Raw genomic sequence first — 21544 nt, 5'->3', positions numbered from 1 at the left:
AGTCTTAACGATTGAGGGGTAGCACTACTGTCCTCGAAGTGCTCAAGTACTGAATCTGCCTTGTGGCCTAACAGGCAAGTGCTATTGAAGGGCATGTCCATAAGGGATGCCAGATGTGGCAGCGAAGTGCCACCAAAGAAGCTATCGCTCCACCCAGTGAGTCAGTTGTGTTCAGTCTGCAATGCATCCCTGCCATTGGTAACAGACTGAGTCATGATGTCTCTGGCCTCCTCAGAGTCCATGGGCAGCACTTAACCTAGTCTTAAACCGTGTGAAACCAAGAGGCAGGCAGTGTTCACGGACCACAGTGAAAGGCTGCTGGAAGAGAAAATACTTTTACCCAGAGTGTCCAGCCTCTTAGATTCCCTATCTGGTGGAGTGGTAAGGAACACGCCAGGGTTAACTTTGGACATTGAGGCCTGCGCAACCAGTGCTGGGAGAGTAAATCTGGATTCCCAGGAGTGGGGTGGTAGTGGTGAGCGATCATCTTGTGCATAGGATATCTTGAGTAGGGCTTGGCCAGCCCCGAGCATATCATCAGTGAGGGCTTGACTGAAGGGGAGATACCCCGGGTTGAGGCACCTCCAACAAGGCATTGACCTTGAACTTTCACTAAGAGCAGCATAAGGTTCAGTACCTCAGCTGCCCTCTGCACAATCATGGCAAAATAAGCCCATTCCTCCATAGCTCACTAGAAGGAGAGACCAGATCAGTATTTGGTGAGGTGTCCTCATACCAGTTATCTCAACCAAGGGTTCGGCAAGGGGTTAAGGATAACCATGGGGATCCTCAGATCCACCCCAAGCATATACCTATCAGAAAATGAAAGCACAGTCTCTGACCTGAAGAGTCTTGGTCCAGTACCCATCAGTGTTAACATCGGATGACGCCGGTCTGTATGGAAGCTGGGAATAACAATGGGGTCCTGTGCTGGTGGCAGCAGGAACTGTACCACTAGACCAGACTCTGGTGAAGGCCAAAGATTTGTGACCACAACCAGTTGGGGAATAGATCCAAAGGGCCAACTGGTGCGGGGGTGAACCCGATGGCAGAAATCCATGGGGCTCGAGGGCTCATGCCAAAATGAGGTGCATAGCCACAGAAAATTCCATCAATTGGGCAGGGGCTCTGGGAGGCCCTGAGTGGACCCAGGCTCAGGTACCGCAGGGGAAGTGTGGGAGCGGGGCCTAGACTTGTGGCTTTGTTCCAGTAGCTCATGCAATAACTGGGACCAGCGCAGGAAAGTCGAGGAATGCTTCAACTTTGTGGTCTTGTTCTCCTGGAACTTACCCAATGAAGATTTTGACTTTGACGACGACCTATGGGAACAACTCAGAGCGGGCTCAGGACCGTCCATGCAACCAGGACCTGGAACTGTGCAAACCTGTCTGGTCCTGCACGCCCAGGAGCGTCAACGGATAGCTTTGGTGTTCATCGCACAGCAGTCAGGTGAGGCCCTAGAGTTGTGGCCTGACCCCATGCACCATAAACAAATCAGGTGGGGGTCTGTCATAGACATCTGCCTTTGGCAGGCTCCACAGGGTTTAAAACCCACAGGTTTTAGAGGGTATCACTAAGTCACACTGGGATCGAATTGCCTGAAATAGGTTCAACAAAAAAGTTGAAAAAAACAGTAAAAAAGTGACTCTGGTGGCTCCTCCAGATCTGCGCTGATGGCACGGAAAGAAAAGAAATGATGATAGTGCGCTGAGGTCACGTCTATAGAGGCACTGCGCACATCACATCCAGCGCATATGACATCTATGATGCTGAGCCAATCTGTGCCACCAACCAGGGCTCACAGGTACTGTGCAAGAATTTCCAGGTCCAGTCTGACACTGGGGAAATATTCCAAGTTAAGCGATCTGCAGCTGGAAATCTATAGCAGATATAAATGCTTGGTCCACTACCCAAATCTATCTGAACTGCTGATTGCTTAAGGAAGACCAAAAATTATATTTCATAAACAGTTACTGCAAGGTGTCAAGGTTAGGTTCCATAGATATCAGGAAACTGTGGTAAATCTGCAGTTGGTTGGAAAGCAACATGTATTCCGCATGGACTATACATTAGCTAATAAGCTGCTAATGACTGACAAATATAATCTTATCCCAGGGTTAAATATACAAGTTCACCCTACATATTCTTGAATGTATTTAAATGAAACCAAACACAATAAGAAAAGAATATGAGAAAGTAAAATAAAAAATGTATCAAAAAAATTAATAACCGTTCTCTACAATGGTCTTCTAAATTTTTCCAAAATTTGGGAATCTGGCGAGTGTACAATGGAGTGTTTTCTTCTACTATGGGGATAAGAAAGATACTAGCTCAGGGTGTGGATTTTACTGGTACTGTGTATTGCATTTTATAGGACCACCACAAATTTATATAAAAAAGGAAAAAAATCCTTATATACAACTTCCTCTTAATTACTAAAGGTAAAACACCCAAAACTTCCAGCACACATTTTTCAATCAAAAATATCGTTGTTTAAAAGCCACAGCATTCTTGAATTTGACAGTACGGCAAGGGGCGATATAAATCAGAACTCAAAACTCCAGCCCACTCTGAAAATAAATGCATTTATGTCCCAAAGGTCGAAAACGCAAAGGAGTATATTAAGTACAACTTAACTCAGAAAAGAGCACAGATGACCACTGTAATAATTTCACATTAGTACTTTTCACAATTGAGATAAGATGTAACTTCTTACCAGGTATGAGCTCTGGGCAATTTCTCCGGACTTCCCCATAGCTCAATTGTAAACAACTGAGGGCCATTTGAACCTGCATTGACAAAATACAAATGTCTTTAACTGGGGAAACAGATGCAGTGTATCTTACTATAAGGGCAATAGCTCATCAAGAACTTCTACAGTACAAGGATCCCATGGCCTAGGTAAAAAACAAAGTAGATTAAAATTATTTCTTTACTTACCATAAAGTTCAGCAAATCCATTCATAGGCACCCGTGATGTCCCAGTGACAAACTGCAGCAACCGGATACGCTTCTCGGCATCCATTAGTAAGACAGCCTGAAAACAGATGCACAGTGTCAATACTTCCTATATACTGCTGTAAGCATCTCATTCAGACACCGAACCACACACCATGTACATGCATCATGGACAAATACAACTACTGAATTGGTTTGCACTTAATAAATGTTGCATGGAGATGTTTTGTCAGTGAAGACCCCACAAGGCAAAAACAAATGCAAAAACTACAGTGCCAATGAAGAACAGTCACTCGCATAGGAAGAAGATGAGCAATTGAACTGTAAACGTTATTTCTGTACGACTGAAGCATGATTATTCTGATGAGGATAAAAGAGAAACAGTAATGATAATACTAGTAATAAAACATAACATTAATAAGAACAATTACAATAATAACAGATGCTTAATCTCAGAGCCTACAGACAACATATAAGGATATTTTCCATAGCTATTTAGAAACCGATTGTCAACTAAAAATAAACTTGTACACCAATGCGAAATGGTAATAGGCAACATTAAAACATGGTTTGTTACTGTAAACGCAAGTATCTCCCCAGCACATTTACAGCTGTTTATCTTCCTTGTTATCTGCATTTGGGATCTTACTTTTAAATATGGAGATAACAATTGCTCAGTACCAAATTGTGCATTTCTAAAGGTCTCAGTGGTCCTGGAAAAGCACCGTCCTGGGCGAAGGGGACTGAAGACGCGACAGGCCCGTAGCAAGACTTGTTGGCACCAAGCAGGGTGAACACTGCCAGCCCAATTCACCAACAAACCGTATAAATGTGGGGTAGACATTTAGATCTAAGCTTGAACGGACTTTTCCTGTTTTGGGATTTCACTGACGTTGCCAGAAGCACGCCTGGGAAGGTGCTTCTGGCAACGTTTTACTGGGATGGTCAGGTCAGTTCTCCAATGCTTTAGGGAGGTTTAATCCAAAGTTGTCGCTATTGCCTCCCCTTGAGAGGCAGCTCCCGTCAAACAGGCGGCAGGCGTCACACGTGGGAGGATTTCAGCCAAGTACACCTGGCCGAAACCATCCCACGTGCACGCCTGCCCTTTGTTTGACTCGGAAGAAGAAGAATTAAGACTGATGTGATGTGCCACAGGCCGTGCAACAAGGCGTAATTCACACACAGAATGTTTAAGTAACAGACTGACTTAAGGAAGTGGGACACATTTTTCAAGTCTTTGCCGTGCAATGTATAGTATCGCAAGGATAGGGCTGCAGAGAAATTAGTGATTTTTGACAGTTACTATAGTAAGGTCAATTTAATGTGACTATAAATACATTTTAGTTATTTTTTTTTAACAATACTTTGTCAGCGAACTGCATTAATCTATTCTTAATCAGTTGTTTATTTGATCCTGTTAACTGTTGTACCAAATTACTTGTTTAACAAGATATGTTAGTGTTTTAAGTCACAAATTTCTCGTTTACTTAGGTAACCATGATATTGCTCAATTTGTATTTAAATGTTATTGATTAAGGATGTAATCCTGGTCTGTTCTATCAATAATTACTAAAGACTGATTGATATGCCAGCCAAAACCCGCTCAGCATATGGAGAAATGGCTTAGCAACTCCAAGATCATCAGCTACCACAAGCCCTCTTCTTTGCAAGTCTTTCCCTTGTTTGTTAACTTTCAAGATATTGCCTCTCTACCTACAGCCCGAAATTGACACTTGACTGTTGGAGAACTTTTGCATCTTTTCCATGCTTTTTAAAAAAAAAAAATTTTTTTAACATAACTATATTTCCACTAATTTTGGCGTTTCAAATCAAAGGTAATTTGCAGTGTTGTTTGCAATCAAACAAACATGACCATCTAGTATTTCAGCAACGCTAGCTATGATTGAATTGAATAGCGCTAGTCCAAACAATGATCCATTTGAAACCAACTTTTTTCCCTTTAGAATGGCTTGGTGTACATCTGTGCACCTATAGCAGTGGCATGGAAGCCTAGGACTAAGTCGCTTGCACCAGTGCTTAATTAGTTAAGTAAGTGCGGGCCCAACATTTTTCTCAGAAGCCCACTGCCTGTGCTGCCGAAGGTCAGGTTTGCCTTATTCCAAGGCTGTCTACTCTATACTCGGCCTCATGCCGCTATGATCCACCACAATACACCCACTTGTATAAATACTTTTCCATCCCTGCTTTTTTCCTTTGTTACAGTTTGTCTGCCTTTCTCCTTCTTTCCTCTTGGGTCTACCTTTCTCTTTCATTTCTGGTTCAAAGTCTGATAAGTGAAAGTTAAGTTGCAGTCCCACCTGCAACCACCGGCTCAAATTAAGTACTGGATGCCACTATGGAAGTGAAAATGAATGTACTGTAGGATCGCCACTTAATAAAGTAAATGAGTGACCCTTATTGGCTATTTCTTTGATGATGCTGAGTGTAAGGAGGGTCTGGAGCCTCCATGACACTTCATCAGGCTTGGCGCTACAGCATAAAGGAACTGGCATGAACTGTCACTAATTAATACGATGCCTGGCCCTTTATAAATCAATTCTTTGGTGTTTTCTGTTTTACCCCATTATGAGTAAGCCATGGACTGAGAGAATAAAATGCAAGAGAAGTTTAAAAAAAATGTACATGTAACTTCTTTAATACATCACACACACCTTTAAACGCACCCAAAGGCCTGTTTTACATTCTAAAAGTATCTTGCTATTGTTCGCCAGAACTCTCATTTATTGCAATGTACCCTGCCCTGAATAGCCATGCAATTATTTATTTACCAATTTAAAAAAAAGCAATGGGGTTTATCTTCCATTTATTCAGAATTCAAAGTAGACATCTTCATAACAAAAAAAAAAAAAATCTACATTCAAAGACAGTAAATGAAAGCAAGGATGGCAGTCAAAGTAAATTAAAATTCACGAGCTAGCTTTACATCAAAAGAGCTAAATCCACGTACGTAAAATACTGTACAGCCCACTTGTAAAGCTGAAGTCAACTAACACTAAGGTATATAACATGCAACGACAACCTTTAGCTGCGACCGACATGGACACCTAGTTGTACCCATGCTGCGGACTACTCGACTTTGGACAGCCCTAACCTTAACATGTCAAAAATTAACAGAAATACAGCAATACGGCAACACGTAGAAAAAGTCAAAACTTTATTTGGTTGAAGAGGAAAAAACACTAGTCCTACATCGATTTGTTCACCAGATAGCAGAAACCAACTTGATAGCCGAGGAACCAATGCTATCTCAATACATAATGACAATCACCTCCACGATGCCATACACATCTTTTTCAAGGTTATCTGAAAGACTGACAATGTCCTGACTGATAACAGATTTTAAGTCGATTGAGGCGCTGGAAGGCCAGTTTTAATCATTGTAAGCAACTACCTTGTGGAATGTTAAAGGTGCCTGCAAGTGTGTGTGAGTCTGCGCTGCCAGGCACTTTAGCAATGCCACTTAAATTAGCAGTTCCAGCAGCGGCCTTATGCGCTGCTCTTTGTACTGCGTAACACTGGAAACATAGCTTGACCTCCAACCCCCTGTCCATCAAATTCTCAGAACCTGCAGCTTGTCTCCTTCGAAAACAGGACCGGTGACCCAGGTGGGCAGGTAAACCGTTCATTCAAATATTTCACATATTTATTGATGGCATTTGCCTTTATAAGTTAATAACAAAAACTGTCCTAACTAAAACATCTTGACAAAAAGCACACTTTATACTACTTTATTTTCATAACTTCACACGAATCCCAGTGCATCTGTTCCTTGGCAGGCACACCATGACAGAATTCAGAAATCCTGGATTACATACTAATCAGTACAAATGTCAAAATTGTTTATATCATTACATCTTTTCGCTTACATTATCTACAAAAGACAAAGGGGGTCATTCTGACCCTGGCGGCCGGTGACCGCCAGGGTCACCGACCACGGGAGCACCGCCAACAGGCTGGCGGTGCTCCCGAGGGCATTCTGACTGTGGCGGTTCAGCCGCGGTCAGAAAGGGTAAACCGGCGGTCTCCCGCCGGTTTACCGCTGCCCCAATGAATCCTCCATGGGGATTCAGACACCCCCTACCGCCATCCTGTTCATGGCGGGAAACCCGCCATGAACAGGATGGCGGTAGGGGGTGCCGCGGGGCCCCTGGGGGCCCCTGCAGTGCCCATGCCAATGGCATGGGCACTGCAGGGGCCCCCGTAAGAGGGCCCCGCAAAGTATTTCAGTGTCTGCTTTGCAGACACTGAAATACGCGACGGGTGCAACTGCACACGTCGCACACCTGCAACTACGCCGGCTCAATTCTGAGCCGGCGTCCTCGTTGCAGGGGCATTTCTGCTGGGCCGGCGGGCGCTCTTTTGGAGAGCGCCCGCCGGCCCAGCGGAAATGTCTGAATGGCCGCCGCGGTCTTTTGACCGCGGTGCGGTCATTCGGCGGCGGAACCTTGGCGGACGGCCTCCGCCGTCCGCCAAGGTCTGAATCACCCCCAAAATCTTTAACTATCATGCCTGGAAAATCAAGGCTACTAGATAAATGCACGGAAACAGTTACCTTCCAGTACCACTGAATGACAGGATGATTCGGACAATAGCCGTTCTTATAAATGGTGTGTTGTCTCCAGTCGTTGACATCAACATCCCCGAGGCCGCACATGAGTAACTAGGGAGAAACATACAGTAATGTACGATATAGTACTGACATGCAGATGTTAGTCGTGGGAGCATGATACAATATCACATGATCAAATATATTTGCATTTCTTTTTACAAGTATTAAACACACGCAAGTGTATCTTTCAAAACTCCCTCCCCCTTCTCTAGTCTTTGGTACATGTAGTTCTAGGGTCATACACTGTGATGTTCATCATACAGTCTCTGCGACACCCTCAGTATCCTAGGGCAGGTCAAATCTTGGTAAAGATTTTGATATCTATATTAGGCAGAAATATCGGTCTCCCTGACCCAAATCCTTCTCCATTTTCCCTTGTTTGAAGACGACTGATATCTTAGCCTCGATCATCTTTTCAGTTGTTATTCCTGTCGGCAAAAGTTAATTAGCTTGCCCACGAAGTTCTGCAGAACTGCGATGAATCTCCGACAAAACAATGCTCACAAAAAGGAACATCAGTGTTCTGGACAGAGACAGTACTGCTAACAAAATTCTTATCTGTGTCTTATTCATGTCTTCTTTACCCAAAACATCTTGCTTTATTGGTGCTGAAAATGTAATTAAAAGACATCTCATGTATATAATCAAATATTAAGTACAGAAGCGTTTAAAATTTGAGACATTTCAAACACCAACAGCCTGTACAATTAATTTATACTACATCATACCATAATGTGCATCTCAAATCAAGCTTCCCTCTAAAAAGCAGAGGAACAACTGCTCTTGCAGATTGATCATTTTTTTGTGCAATTGAATCCTAACATTTACACATGGGTGAATTTTCTACTCTCTTTATGTTAAAGTTTCTTCTTCACCACTCTTACGCCATAAATGCTCCATGGTACTAATTCTATTCCAAACGAGAAAAACTATGATGTCAATAAGATAACCTAGATACATTTACAATGCTATTTTCCCAAATCTGAAATGTGCCTACTTAAACCTTCACAACATGCTCAAACAATAATAATGAAAATTATGCAGGACTTCTTTCTTCTAAACCATCTGCTATTCTGTTGTACATGGTTTGTGTTATAATTAACCTACGACAAAGTTTGATAAAAACATACCTCTCTCCTGAATAACACATTGGGTGTGCACTGATATGCAGACTATTGCTCCACTGTACATCATCAACAATGCAGGATTACTTTCATCATCACATCTGCACTTACCGCTGTATTGGATGCATGATTATAGTAAACAACCATCTTATGTGTAATGTCTACCCAACCCACATTTTTCTGCCCTACCTTCTTTGCTGTCTTCAGCTCCTAATTGGCACATTCAGCTTGCCTATAAGTCTATAGCATTTAGTGTAGAAGGGGCACCGAAGCCCTGGAAGTTAAATGCCACTGGCTTCAGGCCTAGTCCTGTGAAGCCATACTACTGCAGTCTAAAATCTTCACTAAGACCTGTCAAATTCAGCCTTTTTTGACAAGAGAACACATTCCTTATAAATATTAAGTCATCCCAATATAGGCATCGCGGCCAACAAAGTAAGATTCATGGTATTTAAAAGTAGGACATTGTAGAAATGGAAAGCTAATATGTCCTCAGAGGGACTAGGAACTAAAAGCGATTTTCACTCTAAGAAGGCTCTGGCAGGCCAAAAGAGAATAACTGAAAGCCTGATTAAATATTAATTCTGATATCTCTCAATTGAGACTAGCTAGATTTAATAAGTCATTTAAAAAAAATATTTATTAAAAGACCAACAGAAGGGCAAAGTCAGATTTCTTCTAAATATTTACGAAAGTAACTTTTAGAAAGTTACCTTTTCAATGCCTCGAGCTCCTGGAGGTTAACCTGCATTAGCTCATCAGAAGTAGCTCAGTGGAGGTTAACCTGCATTAGCTCATCAGAAGTAGCCCAGTGGATGAGTATCCATGATGCTGTGAGAAAACTGCTCCTAGAACTTAATTAATGGCTTGGGTACTCTCTTGTCCTGGCAGGAAAACCAGTTGGATGTATTCAGGAACGTAAGTCACTTCAAAGGGACCTCTTCTGTCACAAGCAAATGTTATGTGATACCTGGAAAGCACAGGCAGACACTAAACCTAGTGACAGAGATGACCCTGGAACAGGTATGAAGTGATCTCAAAGGAGGTAGCTTCTCGTTACCTTGTCCACACTCCTGTATAGGCACATAGACTTTGCACAAGGGGAGAAGGATCTCCGAATTTCAGAGTGAAGGGCATTGTGGGATTATTTGCAGTAGGGCTGATAGGCACTGCTGCAAAAGTGGGTACGGTAAATCCTGGGATCCTTTACCCCATTAATTAAGGAGGTACCAGAAGTCATCCACATCCAATAGCTAGTGTCAGGCATAAATGGGACATCCTAAGGCAGTCTCCTCAGATCACTTTCTGGACCCGAGGAAGAACAAGAGAAGACTGTATATGATGTCTATGACCTGAGAAGATCCCTAAAGAACCTGACCTGATCCCTCTTGTACCCAGAACAAAGAAGTGGACTCTAAGGGTCTGTTGGCATGACCTGTGTGGCTATAGGGCTTTCAAAAGCTGCAGGAGACCTTTTTCCTGGCATTTTCAGCACTCAAGTATCAACTTGACCTCATCTGGACCCTGCTGTGGCCTCTGCTGGAGTGTGTCATGGCACTCAAATGCTATTCATGAGGTCCTGAGACCCGTGGCTAAGCCTACCTGGTCTTTTCCTGCCACCCCGAAAACCTGGGACTTACAAAAAAGTTTCAGGCTTCCAGACCACCAGTAGTCTGGGACAAACCTGACCAAGCCATGACCTCTCTTGCACTAAGAAATCAGGGCCTTTCTCCCGTCAGAGTTTCAGAGCAGCAAATCCCATTAAGCAGATCCTCAGTGAGAAGGTATCCGGCCTAGTGGAACTGAACACCTGATACAGCCATATCAACTGAGGGATTGGGAATGCCAAAAACCAGATACAGTCCAATGGTAAAAATCCTGACTGGAGAAAGACATCAAAAGTATCTTACCGGTGAGTGGACTTCTCCGGATGCAAAATTTGCATTTCTACTGCTCTGAGCTTTTCCTTGCCAAAGACTGTGGCTTCAGTGTTCCCTCGTCCAGTGCCTATACAACTTCATAAAGACATCCTCCGATACAGCCTGATGCCTTGCACCACTAAATAATTCCGACATCCAGAAAAAAAAGACAAAGTCCCACAGTAAAACCTATGGGCCAAATCTAGTTGGTGTATCTGACCCAGGCTTCATCTTGGTTGCCTTTACTTCGTGCATAGGTCTCAGTCTATCGCAACTACTGATAACATTTGTGCTTTTTCCTTTTTGGTGTTATTTTCCCTTAAATTTTGCAAAATTATCCCCTTATCAGATTTGTTAATTTGGTGATATTTTCTTCATTATATTTTGCTTTATTTTAAAATTAATTTGGAGATTTGTATTACTTACTGTTTTGACTTCATTTCTCTTTTGGTACTGCATACATACTTTACACTTTGACCTAAGTTAAGTCTGTCTGCTCAGTGCCGTAGCTACAAGGCGTTGAGCTTAGGTTAGTTTAGTGACTTTGAGGTTTCACCCTGAAAAGAGATGTGATTAGTCCTTGAGATGGGCAGTCACCCGCCCCAAATAATAACCCTATTTCTTACTATGATGAATACAAATTTGCAAAGTGCTAATATACACCTTTAGGCTTCTTGGTGCTCTTGTATTGAGAAAAATAGATATTCTCACCCTTCACTGCCATAGCGTGGCTGAATAGGTAGAGTTTCAATGCCTTTGTGAAGGACTTTAAAGAACTCTGAGTTGTCAATACAAAGGAAGTTCTGTTGCCAAAACAGAAAAAGGTTATATCCCAATTCTGGTGCATATTATTATTGGGACAGATCGCAGACGTAAATTGTCAGACCAACTCGTAGTGCCCTTTTTTCAGTTGCATGTTACGGGCGAAGGATTGGTCTTTGCCATGAACCGCTTTATAACAAAAAAGTTTCACACTTTATACATCTCTCCACTGGGAGCCGGTGATGAGATCTTTGCATTCCTGAAATAAAGTGCTGTTCAGCCAGATTTAACATTTTCAAAGTGTCCTATGGAGAGTACAGGTAGTTGGGCTCATGTTGTATTCATCTCCATGATTTCTGCACAATGACTGTCCAGTAAATGGTGTTACATGATGCAAATTGTGGGGCTGAAGAATGGGTCTACGGATGGATACAGTTTAAAGACAAAAGACCTAAGAAATTACCTCAGATAGCTCTCTCCATTTCCAACATGTAGGAAGATTGGAGAGTAGACAATCAAGCAGAAGAATAACACAGCAATAGACAGCAGAACACGTTCGTGAAAAAAATAAGCAAACTTGGTGCTTGGATGGGAGAAAATACTCTTGCAACACAGGAGCATGTCCCTGAAGAGCACACATTTCAGATTCTTACTAAGTGGAAATAGTGTGGGAATGGATGAGTTGAGTCTCTCTGTGATAATCCGAGCTGTGAAGCCTCTTGATACTGTGACTGAATTTCATATGGGTCAACTACCTCAATTCTTCTTTGGGAGAAAGTCAACTTGAATGCTAAACTACAACATAGGCACAATTTTTAAGCCGTTACAGGAATGGCAGGAGGTTGAGTCTTACTTGCCAGGATTCAAAATCCTGACTTTTAGAACACTGCATATGTCAGCACTAAGCATTCAACTCCAGGATCCATTCCGTCAATTACTGCTTCTTGATTTTGGCAGGTGTCGAAGGGTTGTAGCTCTCTCTGCTATAGAAAGTGAAACTGATTCTCCAAGAAAGTGATTTCTGAGCTGTTGTTCAAGCTCTTGTACTCTTGCACCTGGATGGTGGAAATATCCTGTTCCACGACCTTCCAGGTTCCACAATGGCCTCACTTAACATGCTGCATCAACATTTCATTAATGCCATTTAGAATTAGGACAACACTCCGACCATGATGGAACTTTACTGACTCTGCTTGCCAGTCTGCACCATCCCCAAAAACAGCACTTTTAGCTACAAAACCCACACCGCTCACTCTATGTGGCTGACAAGCTTATTGTCTCTAGTTGCTCTCAGCACAACTGCAGCTAAGTAACAAACACGGAGGAAGGCCTTCTTCCTCTATGCTCCTAGAACCATGAATAATATGCGTTTATCAATCAATATCTACCCAAACCTGCTTCAGTTTTGGAATAGCTGAAGAACACTACAAAACTGAGCAACAACCATCCCCATCCACTCTCAGAAGCTAGCTAACCCTTCACTCATTGCCAGAGCCTTTGTAATCAACGTTGTACAGCATTCTGCTGCATTTCAGATGGATTGCACTGAAAAAATAGTGCATGCATGCATTTTAGCAATAAGGATAGCATGAGCCCTTGAGGGGAGGATTCAGGGGTGAAGGGGGTGCCTGAGGGAGGTATACTGGATGGCAGGTGGGCCCTCTACACCAAGTGTGCCCCGGGAGGAGTTGCAGGGGGTGGGGTCTTCCCTCGGTCACATAGACAGAAGGAGTGGATCCGGGACCAGGAGACACCATTGAGACCAGTCATGTTCTCACTGGCAGCCCTTAAGGAACAAGTTACTTGCCTTCGGTAAAGAATTATCTGGTAGAGACATTTTCTAGTTGCAGAATCCTTACCTTAACATTTTCCCCAGGTGTCAGACTGGATCTGGAGATTTTACCCTTGTGCGCCATCAGGTGGCCTTGGTTGACTCTGCGTCTTTCATTGGCGTTGTGGTTGCTGTGATGATGTTGCGGTCATATATAGGCGTCACCCTGGCGCACTGCATCAGATTCTTTTCTTGACTTTCCACTCCAGAAGCACGGAGCCATGAAGAACACAGACTGGAGCGCCAGAACTAGGGCCATGAAAGGAAAGTCCCTGTCCCTAGAAATCAGTTTACAGAGCGGGGAGGATGGTGGGTCGGTAAGTCTCTGATAGAGACTTCTAGTTGCAAACTCCTTACCTTAGAATAGCTACCCAAGCAATGCCATCCCTGGAGGTGCGTCTGTGAACCAAGGTCATACTAAAGTCCGGCAGAACCACAGGACCAAAAGTAACCATCCCTGGAGACCTTACTGTCCAGGCAGTAGTGTTTTGTTAACATGTGCAGGAATTCCCACGTTGCTGCCTGGTAGATACCCAGGACTGAAACTATGCATGCTAATGCAGTGGTTGCAAAGTTGCTCTGGTAGAGTGAGTATGAAAACCTTCAGGGGGTTGCTTTTCAGCCAAAGCGTAGCACATTTTGATGCAGAGGACAATTGTGAGAAAACAGGGCTGATTGCAGAGGCCCCCTAACTTTTTGCCCCCATTTTCCACTTTTTGCTGGTGTTTTCCTGACTCTGATGGTGCCCTGGGTACTGCTAACCAGTCCCAGGGCCTGTGCTCTGTGTAAAATCAATAAGAAAATTAGGCAAATTATAATTGGCTAAGTTAACCTACCTATATGTCCCTAGTATATGGTAGGGCATGTAGGTTTAGGGACCACACCATAGGTGGTGCACCCATAGGTGCACTGCTGAGGTGCCCAGTGTCATTTTAAAGGCAGGCCTGCCTTGCTGGCTGCTTTTAAATTAAAGTTATATGCAAATTCGACTTTGGAATTAAAAGTAGTTCCAAAGTCTTAAACTACTTTATTTTTTACATATAAGTCACCCCTAAGGTGTGCCCTATGTGCCCCTAGGGCTGGGTGCCATGTAACTATAAGCAGGGACTTTATAAAAATAGTTTTATAAGCCCTGGTGAGGTAAAAACAGCCAAATTAGTTTTTCCCTCATTGTAGTAAATGGCCTTCATAGGCTAGAATGGGGAGACTTTGTTTTAAATTTTAAAGTCTCCTTAAATGATGCATACCAAGAATTTGGTATCAAATTAATTGTTGTAATAAATCCCACAACTGCCAGTTGTTGGATTTAATATAACTTGTTCAGGTAAAGAGTTTTAGACTTTACCTAAAAAGTTGCCAATTTCAGCCCTGCATTGTTTTGCTGCTGTGCTCTGATTGGCCAGCCTGTAGCAGCTTAGCCAAGCTGCCTTGATGAGGTGTGAAGTGGCCTGGCTTCACACAAAGGAATGTGCCTGTGGGAGAGAATCTCCCCTCAGCAGATGGTGAGGCAGGAAGGGGGAGGGCTGCCAAACTGGTCTTCAAAGGCAGAGAAGGACATTTGGAGCAACCAGCAACACCCCCACATCCTGCAACCACAGACAACTAGGTGCCCCCTTGATCAGATTAGGAGAGGGCAGGAGAGGGGTGTGTTTATGATTTTTAGCCACACCAGTGGGTGGGCTCAGACAGATGTAACCTCCAAAAATCAGATTCAGCCATGTTGGATTTTTAGAGAATGTTGCCCTCTGGGATGGATTTTTGCCACACTTCCCAGGAAGTGGTCATCGCAGGGGGAAGGGCCCTGCCCCTGATTGGAGAACCAGGACCCCGCTGCTTTTCACCCAGGAGCAAGGATAAAACTGGCAGACCTGCACCCACACCTCAGATCCCCATCAGATTCCAACAAGGAAGAACCAAAGGAGAAGAAGGACTGCCCTGCTGGACCCCTGGCCTGCACCTGGAACCTGCACTCAGAAGGACTGCACCAGCTGCACACTTGGGCTTCACCACAAGAAGGACTTTGCCTGGCTTCAACTGGTTCAAGGAGGGACTCCCTGTTTGCTACAGGTGAAAAATTGCTAACCAGAGTCCCCTGCACCAACTCCTGAAGAAAGCGACCAGCTGACCACTGCCCAGTGGCCAAAAAGGAGTTTGCGCCAGGTGCATTCTGGGAGTTGTAGTCTGCACCCCCCAAGGACCATCTCAGAACTTCTGGACCCTTGGGGTGAGCTGTGGACCCCAAAAGAACCTTAAAAGGACATCTGGGTGAAGCCTCAGAAGTTTGGAGAAGATTTGAGAATTTTTGTAAAAAAGCTCCATAGAGGGACCGACCCGCCGCGGAAATTCTAGCCGGCTTGCCTCAACCGCGACCCGGCCTGACTTGGTGGTTCGTCCCGGTAAAGAAAAATCTCAGAAAAAGAGACTAAGTCCGAAGGTAAAAAGTTGACCGGGACCTCCCAGCCATCGTATCCGAGAAGGGCTCCATGGACGTCGGATCAAGATCCAGGTTTACCCCGGTCGAAGGATTTTCATCTCGAAAAAACGACTAAGTCCGAAGGTAAAAATCTCCACCGAGGATTCCAGCATCGCGTATCCGGAGAAGGGCTCCAGGAGGTCGGATAGGACTGGCAGGCTCGTCCCGCTGAAGAAAATCTTCAAAATAAAGACTAAGTCAGAAGGTAACTTTTTAACCGAGGCCTCACGCGACCTGTAGCCGAGCAGGGCTCCATCGCGGTCGGCCAGAAACTTTGACTTTGCCCCGGTCGAGGTGCAACCAGATGACCCGATTGGCGCTTTTTGTTTCTAAGCGCTAGAAAAATAATAATTCTTTAAAAATTCATATCTCCGGTTCCCCTTATCCGATTTTATTCGTTTTTGTGTCATTTTAAAGATAAAAATATAAACTATTTTTATAAATTGGTTTTGGATTTTTTAACTGTTTCCTGTGTTTTATTTAATTACTTTTTTGTGATATTTGAATGCTTTACACATTGTCTCCTAAGTTAAGTCTTGACGCTCGTTGCCAAGCTACCAAGGGTTGAGCTGGGGTTAATTTACTGAGACCTAACTGGACCTAAGTGGAGGTTAGTGGCTTGTTGCTAGGTGTAGGTACCTACCTGCCCTTACCAATAACCCATTTTCCAACAGACAATCCACCTGGAGATGTTCCTTTTTTTCACTGCCCGTCCTTTCTTCGTACCCACAAACAAAGAGCTGATGGTCCACCCGAAAGTCTTTGGTATGATTAAGGTAGAATGCCAACACACTTTTTGGATCCAGACGTTGGAGTCTCTCCTCTTCACAAGAAGGATGTGTTGGTGTGTAAAAAGTAGGTAAGGTGATGTACTGGCCAACATGAAAGGGTGTGACCACTTTAGGTAGGAAAGAGGCCCTGGTATGAAGCACCACTTTGTCAGGATGGACAGAGATGAAGGGTGGCTTTAAGGAAAAAGCTTGCAGCTAACTCACTCTCCGTGCAGAGGTTATGGATACAAGGAAGGCTGTGTTTAAAGTGAGGAACTGAAGAGAACAATTAAGAAGAGCCTCAAAAGGAGCACACATGAGTAAAGTGAGCACCAAGTTCAAATCCCACTGGGGCATTATAAACGGGGCAGGCGGAAACATGTGGATAAGACTCTTGAGGAATCTCCCAACAATGGAAGATTTAAACAAGGAGGGTTGATCAGGTAGTCTTAAGAAAGCAGAGCTGGCAGACAGAAAATCCTTGAGGGCGCCCAAAGCAGAGCCCTGCTGGGCAAGAAAGTTTACAAACAGAGAACCTCAGACAGAGATGCAGAAAGGGGATCAACTGACTTGTTGGTACATCATGCCACAAATTTGTTCCAACATCAGGCGTTTACCATTTTGATGGCAGGGCACCTGGCTGCCAAGATAACATTACAGAGTTTGGGTGGAAGGTTGAAAGCTGTTGACTGCCGCTGCTCAATCTCTACGCAAGAAGGCAGAGACTGGACCGGCTGGGGTGGAGAAATGTCCCCTGCTGCTGCGACAGAAGATCCTCCCGAAGAGTCAATCGATGGCCATGCTCAGAAGCTTGGGAAACCATACTGTTTGAGCTTACACGCAAGAACTACTTGGGCCCTGTCGTTTTTGATCTCCTTGAGAACTCTGGGCAGAAGTGGTATTTGGAAGCTTCAAAGCGCACAACTACTGACATTGAACATTCTCTGCAGAGTCAAACAGATCTAACTAATGCTCTCCCCACTCCTGAAAGAGACATTGTGCCACCTACGGATGGAGACGCCATTCGTGATCAACAAGGCATTGACGGCTGAATTTGTCCGCTTTGGCGTTCAGAGACCCCACAAGGTGTTGAACTACCAAGGAAATGCTCTGATGTTTGAGCCGTGTCCGGAGGCGTAGAGCCTCCTGACAAAGGATCCACAACCCCACCCTGTGCTGATTGTTGCAGCACCACATGGCAGTGGTCCTGTCCGTGAACACCTGCATTACTTTCCTTTTGAGAGAGTGAAGGAATGCTTTCAATGCCAGTCTGACTGCCCTGTGCTCCAAAAGATTGATGTGGAGCCTGGACTCCACCTCTGACTTCCACCTCTTCCATGTGGCCACCCATCCTAGGAGTGACATCTGTCACTACTGTCAGATCCGGTTTAGGAAGGAAGAGAGATCTGTCTATGACTGAATCGCAGTTCAAAAGTCTCCATTGGATATCTTGCGCAGTTCCCTCCGAGATCTTGACCATGTCTGAGAGACTGGCCTGATGCTGCACCCACTGGAACTTCAGGTCCCACTGCAGAGCCCGCATATGCCATCTTGCGTGTGTTACCAGCAGGATGCCAGAGGCCATGAGGCCCAGTAGTCTCAGAGCCATTCTCACTGAAATCCAGGCTTGGGGCTGAAGCACCTGTGTCATAGCCTGAATATCCTGGGCTCTCGGCTTGGAAGGTTAAGCCTTAAAAAGCACTTTGTTCAAAACAGATTTGATGGAAGGGAGCATAAGGGTGGGTCAGGTGGGACTTCAGCATGTTTATTGTAAACTCGAGCAAATGCAGGATGTCTGCCGTAGTTTGGAGGTGGGAGGCGACAGCCTGAGGTGAGTCTGCCTTCAACAGCCGGTCATCAACGTAGGGGGAAGACTGAAACCCCTGACCTGCACAGATGAGCAGCAATCATCCCATCACCTTAGTGACCACCCCAGGGGTGCTGGTAAGGCCAAAGGGGAGCATGGTGAACTGAAAATGCTCATGGCCAACCCTGAACCACAAGTAACGTCTGAGCAGGCAGGACAGGAATATGGAAATAACTGTCCTGCAAGTCCAACGCTAACACCCAGTCTCCTGGGTACAGGGAAGATAGAACTGAGCCGTAGTGAGCATTTGGAACTTCTCTTAGCCACGGAAGGGGTGAAAAGCAGACTGAGGGAGGCGAGGGGCAGCTGTAAGGCCTAAGGATCTGGCCATAGCCCCGGACTCCTTAAAGCGCTTGAGCACCGAGTCTGCTTTGGCTCCGAAGCGACAGGTGCCATCAAAGGGCATGTCCATAAGGGTGGATTGAACTGCCCATGAAAAGCCAGACGTCCTCAACCAGGCATGGCACCTCAAGGCTACCATCGATGCAACCGATCTGCCTAGCGAGTCGGTTGTATCGAGCACACATTGTATTGTGAACTTCGCTGTGTGTCTCCCATCAGCAACAGCTTGGGAGAGAATGGCCCTGGATGCCTCTGGGACCTGTGGCAGCACCTAATAACCGGATCCCATAAAGTATCGGTGTAACGGCCCAAAAGGCAAGCTGTGTTCACAGACAGCAATGCCAGGCTGGAAGAAAAAAACATCACCTTCCCAAGCTGATCCAGCCTCCTGGATTCCCTATCTGGGGGTGCGGAAGGGAATGCACCGAGGGACGTAGAAGCTTCGATAGCCAAGCTCTCAGGGGTCGGTGTTGCGTTAGGAGCACTTGGTCATTTGGCGTGAGTCTATGGCAGTGGGCGATTGTCCTATTCAAGGAGCCCCTGTGCTGGGTTTGGACCAGGTCCCCAGCAGGACATCAGTGAGGGATTCATTAAAGGGCAAAAGGTGTTCAAAAGTGGAAGCCCCCAGTCTGAAGCACCTCTGTCAGGAGGTTAGTCTTGACTGTCACCGAAGGCAGATCGAGGTTCAGGACCTAAGTTGCTCTTCGCACCACTGAGTAGGACTTTCCCTCCTCTATAGCCACAGTACGGGGAGAAAGCATTCAAGTGTCAGGGGAAGTGTCAGGACCACTGTCCTCACTCAGGTTAGTCCGCCAGTTCATGGGATCTTATAGCTGTATTCAAAAGGGTCCAGCAGTCCCTCCCAATCCTCACCGTACCCCAACCCAAGAGAATAAGGGTCAGGATCCGACCTAGGGTGCAAGGTCCCTGTCAAAGTAAGCATCACGCAACGCTGGTCCGGTTCCGAGTCTGAGTAGGCAATGAGGATGGGGAGTTGACATCTTAAATGTTGTCGGGGAAGGTCAAGGTGGCACGACCAATTCCAGTATGGATCCAGTATGGGAGGGGACCCATGCTGACTCCACAGGGCCCAAAGGTGCTCCAGCAGGGTCGGACTGCCCTAATATGAGGAGCATGATCTCATAAAATTCACAGAGTTGAACAGGGGTTGCTCTGGCTCCTGGAAACTCTGGGGGGTACGGAGTTGACCTAGAAGCAGGCTCTAAGGACAGAGGCCTGGAACAACAACGCTCCTTTTTCCTAGCTGAGTCAAACGACATACAGGGTGAATTTATTTTTTCAACTTTTTTGTGACTCACCTTACCTGACCGTCTCAAGGACTTGGAGTGGGACAATGAAGAATGGGGGCTACATGACCACCATTCTCTGGACCGTCCTCTTGTCTGAGATCGGGAGTGACGGGCTGAAATTAGCTTTAGGAAATGCTCCCTCAAAGCTTTTGGATACATGGCCTGGCACTCGGAGTACGATTTCGGGTCTGGGTCGCACCCCAAACAGCACAAGCAGACGAGGTGCGGATCCACCACAGACATCGTCCGATGACATTATCCACTGGACGCACCAGTGGATAACTGCAGACAACACACACTTCACAAGGCTAGACACAATTTTCTTTTTGCACATGGACTCTGCACAGCGATTCTAAAGCCAAATATTATTTATGTTTAAAATACGTTCCAGGTGAAACAGATAATACTTGGAAGAAGAAAGGCACAGTTGGCCCTGCCAAAATCCCTAACTTGCATGTTCCCTACAGTTTTGAGCACCAAGTCCTTATACTTTACTAATTAGCTCTCTTAGGGGCAGAAAAGAAAAGCGTGCATGATAATAACTTTTCAAACACTAACTAGTGTTACACCAGTTCCGGTAATATGGTTAAAGGCATTCTAGTTGTAATAGGGGATTTGCCAATAAAGAGAAGTGCCGCTTACTAGATTAGCTTCGGAAACCTCTGAATCGTTACAGAGGGTGTAGCCTTCAGCTGTTAACTGTTAGTGATTAGCACAATACGTCATGTTAATTACCGTCATTGTTTATTAGTAGCAAAATGGCTGGTAACGCAATTTCTGCATATTTGAAGCTTCTTCGATGCATTACCAGCAACTTTCCAAAGCAGATTCAACAAGGTAAACAGGTTCCATGAGTGTTTTCTGCACGCTTTTATTTCTACATTACATATACGAAGTTTTGCAGTTAGTTTAGAACAGTGGTAAATCACTGTAAATTAAGCGAAAAACCACAGTCACAATTGAGCTCGTCCTCACACATTTGATATGTATTAAGAACTTAAGTAAATTTATGACGATAAGATAAAAAATGTAATTACACGACAGGAAAAACATAATAAAACACAGAACGGAAACAAATCAATGACTCATTTCGCACACCCACATTAACGGGTGCTATACACCTGGAAAGTCAACAGCGAGTACAAATTCTCTGAACTACTCCCTTGAAGTTCAGCCTCGATCACTCCTGAGTACAGAATCCACAAACAGCATCATTATACTTGAGCCAAGGAACAATGATCCATAACGTCAGCCCTTTGTCATGAACGGAGTGCAAACCGCACTCTCCTGCCTTCAAGGGAAAGGCAGAAAGAGTATGAGGTCAAAGAATAATAACCTTCTGTGTGGAGCCGAGCCAAAGCCTACTCCACTCACTCTAAATAATTGCTAAAATACATATATGCGATCAAGGCAGCTGCTCTGTCAAGCAAGACCTAAAGTTTATCTTAGCTAAAGAAGTCATTTGTAAGGAGAATTTAGAATAGTCGTGTAGTAATATTAGGTATATTTTGAATTCATGGACAGGCTACTTTGGGGCTCATTTAGAATATGTGGCAAG

At 44.7% G+C, this 21544-nt stretch overlaps 1 protein-coding gene across 12 annotated transcripts in view; it reads right to left on the bottom strand.

Annotated features, from left to right (window-relative positions):
- The window catches only part of NEDD4L (NEDD4 like E3 ubiquitin protein ligase), a 945521-nt gene that overhangs the window by 16209 nt on the left and 907768 nt on the right, over window positions 1-21544 (bottom strand). For all 12 annotated transcript variants that reach the window (XM_069220149.1, XM_069220140.1, XM_069220132.1 and 9 more), the window contains 3 exons: window positions 7532-7639; window positions 2941-3037; window positions 2717-2789 (listed from right to left, as the gene is read on the bottom strand). In XM_069220149.1, coding sequence (XP_069076250.1) covers window positions 2717-2789; window positions 2941-3037; window positions 7532-7639 — 278 coding nt within the window. The remainder of the gene's footprint in view (window positions 1-2716; window positions 2790-2940; window positions 3038-7531; window positions 7640-21544) is intronic.

The sequence above is a fragment of the Pleurodeles waltl genome, chromosome 1_1, assembly GCF_031143425.1.
Source record: "Pleurodeles waltl isolate 20211129_DDA chromosome 1_1, aPleWal1.hap1.20221129, whole genome shotgun sequence".
NCBI classification, from domain to species: Eukaryota; Metazoa; Chordata; class Amphibia; order Caudata; family Salamandridae; genus Pleurodeles; species Pleurodeles waltl.
Note: the sequence above shows the minus strand (reverse complement) of the source record. Positions and strands in the feature narration are given on the sequence as shown.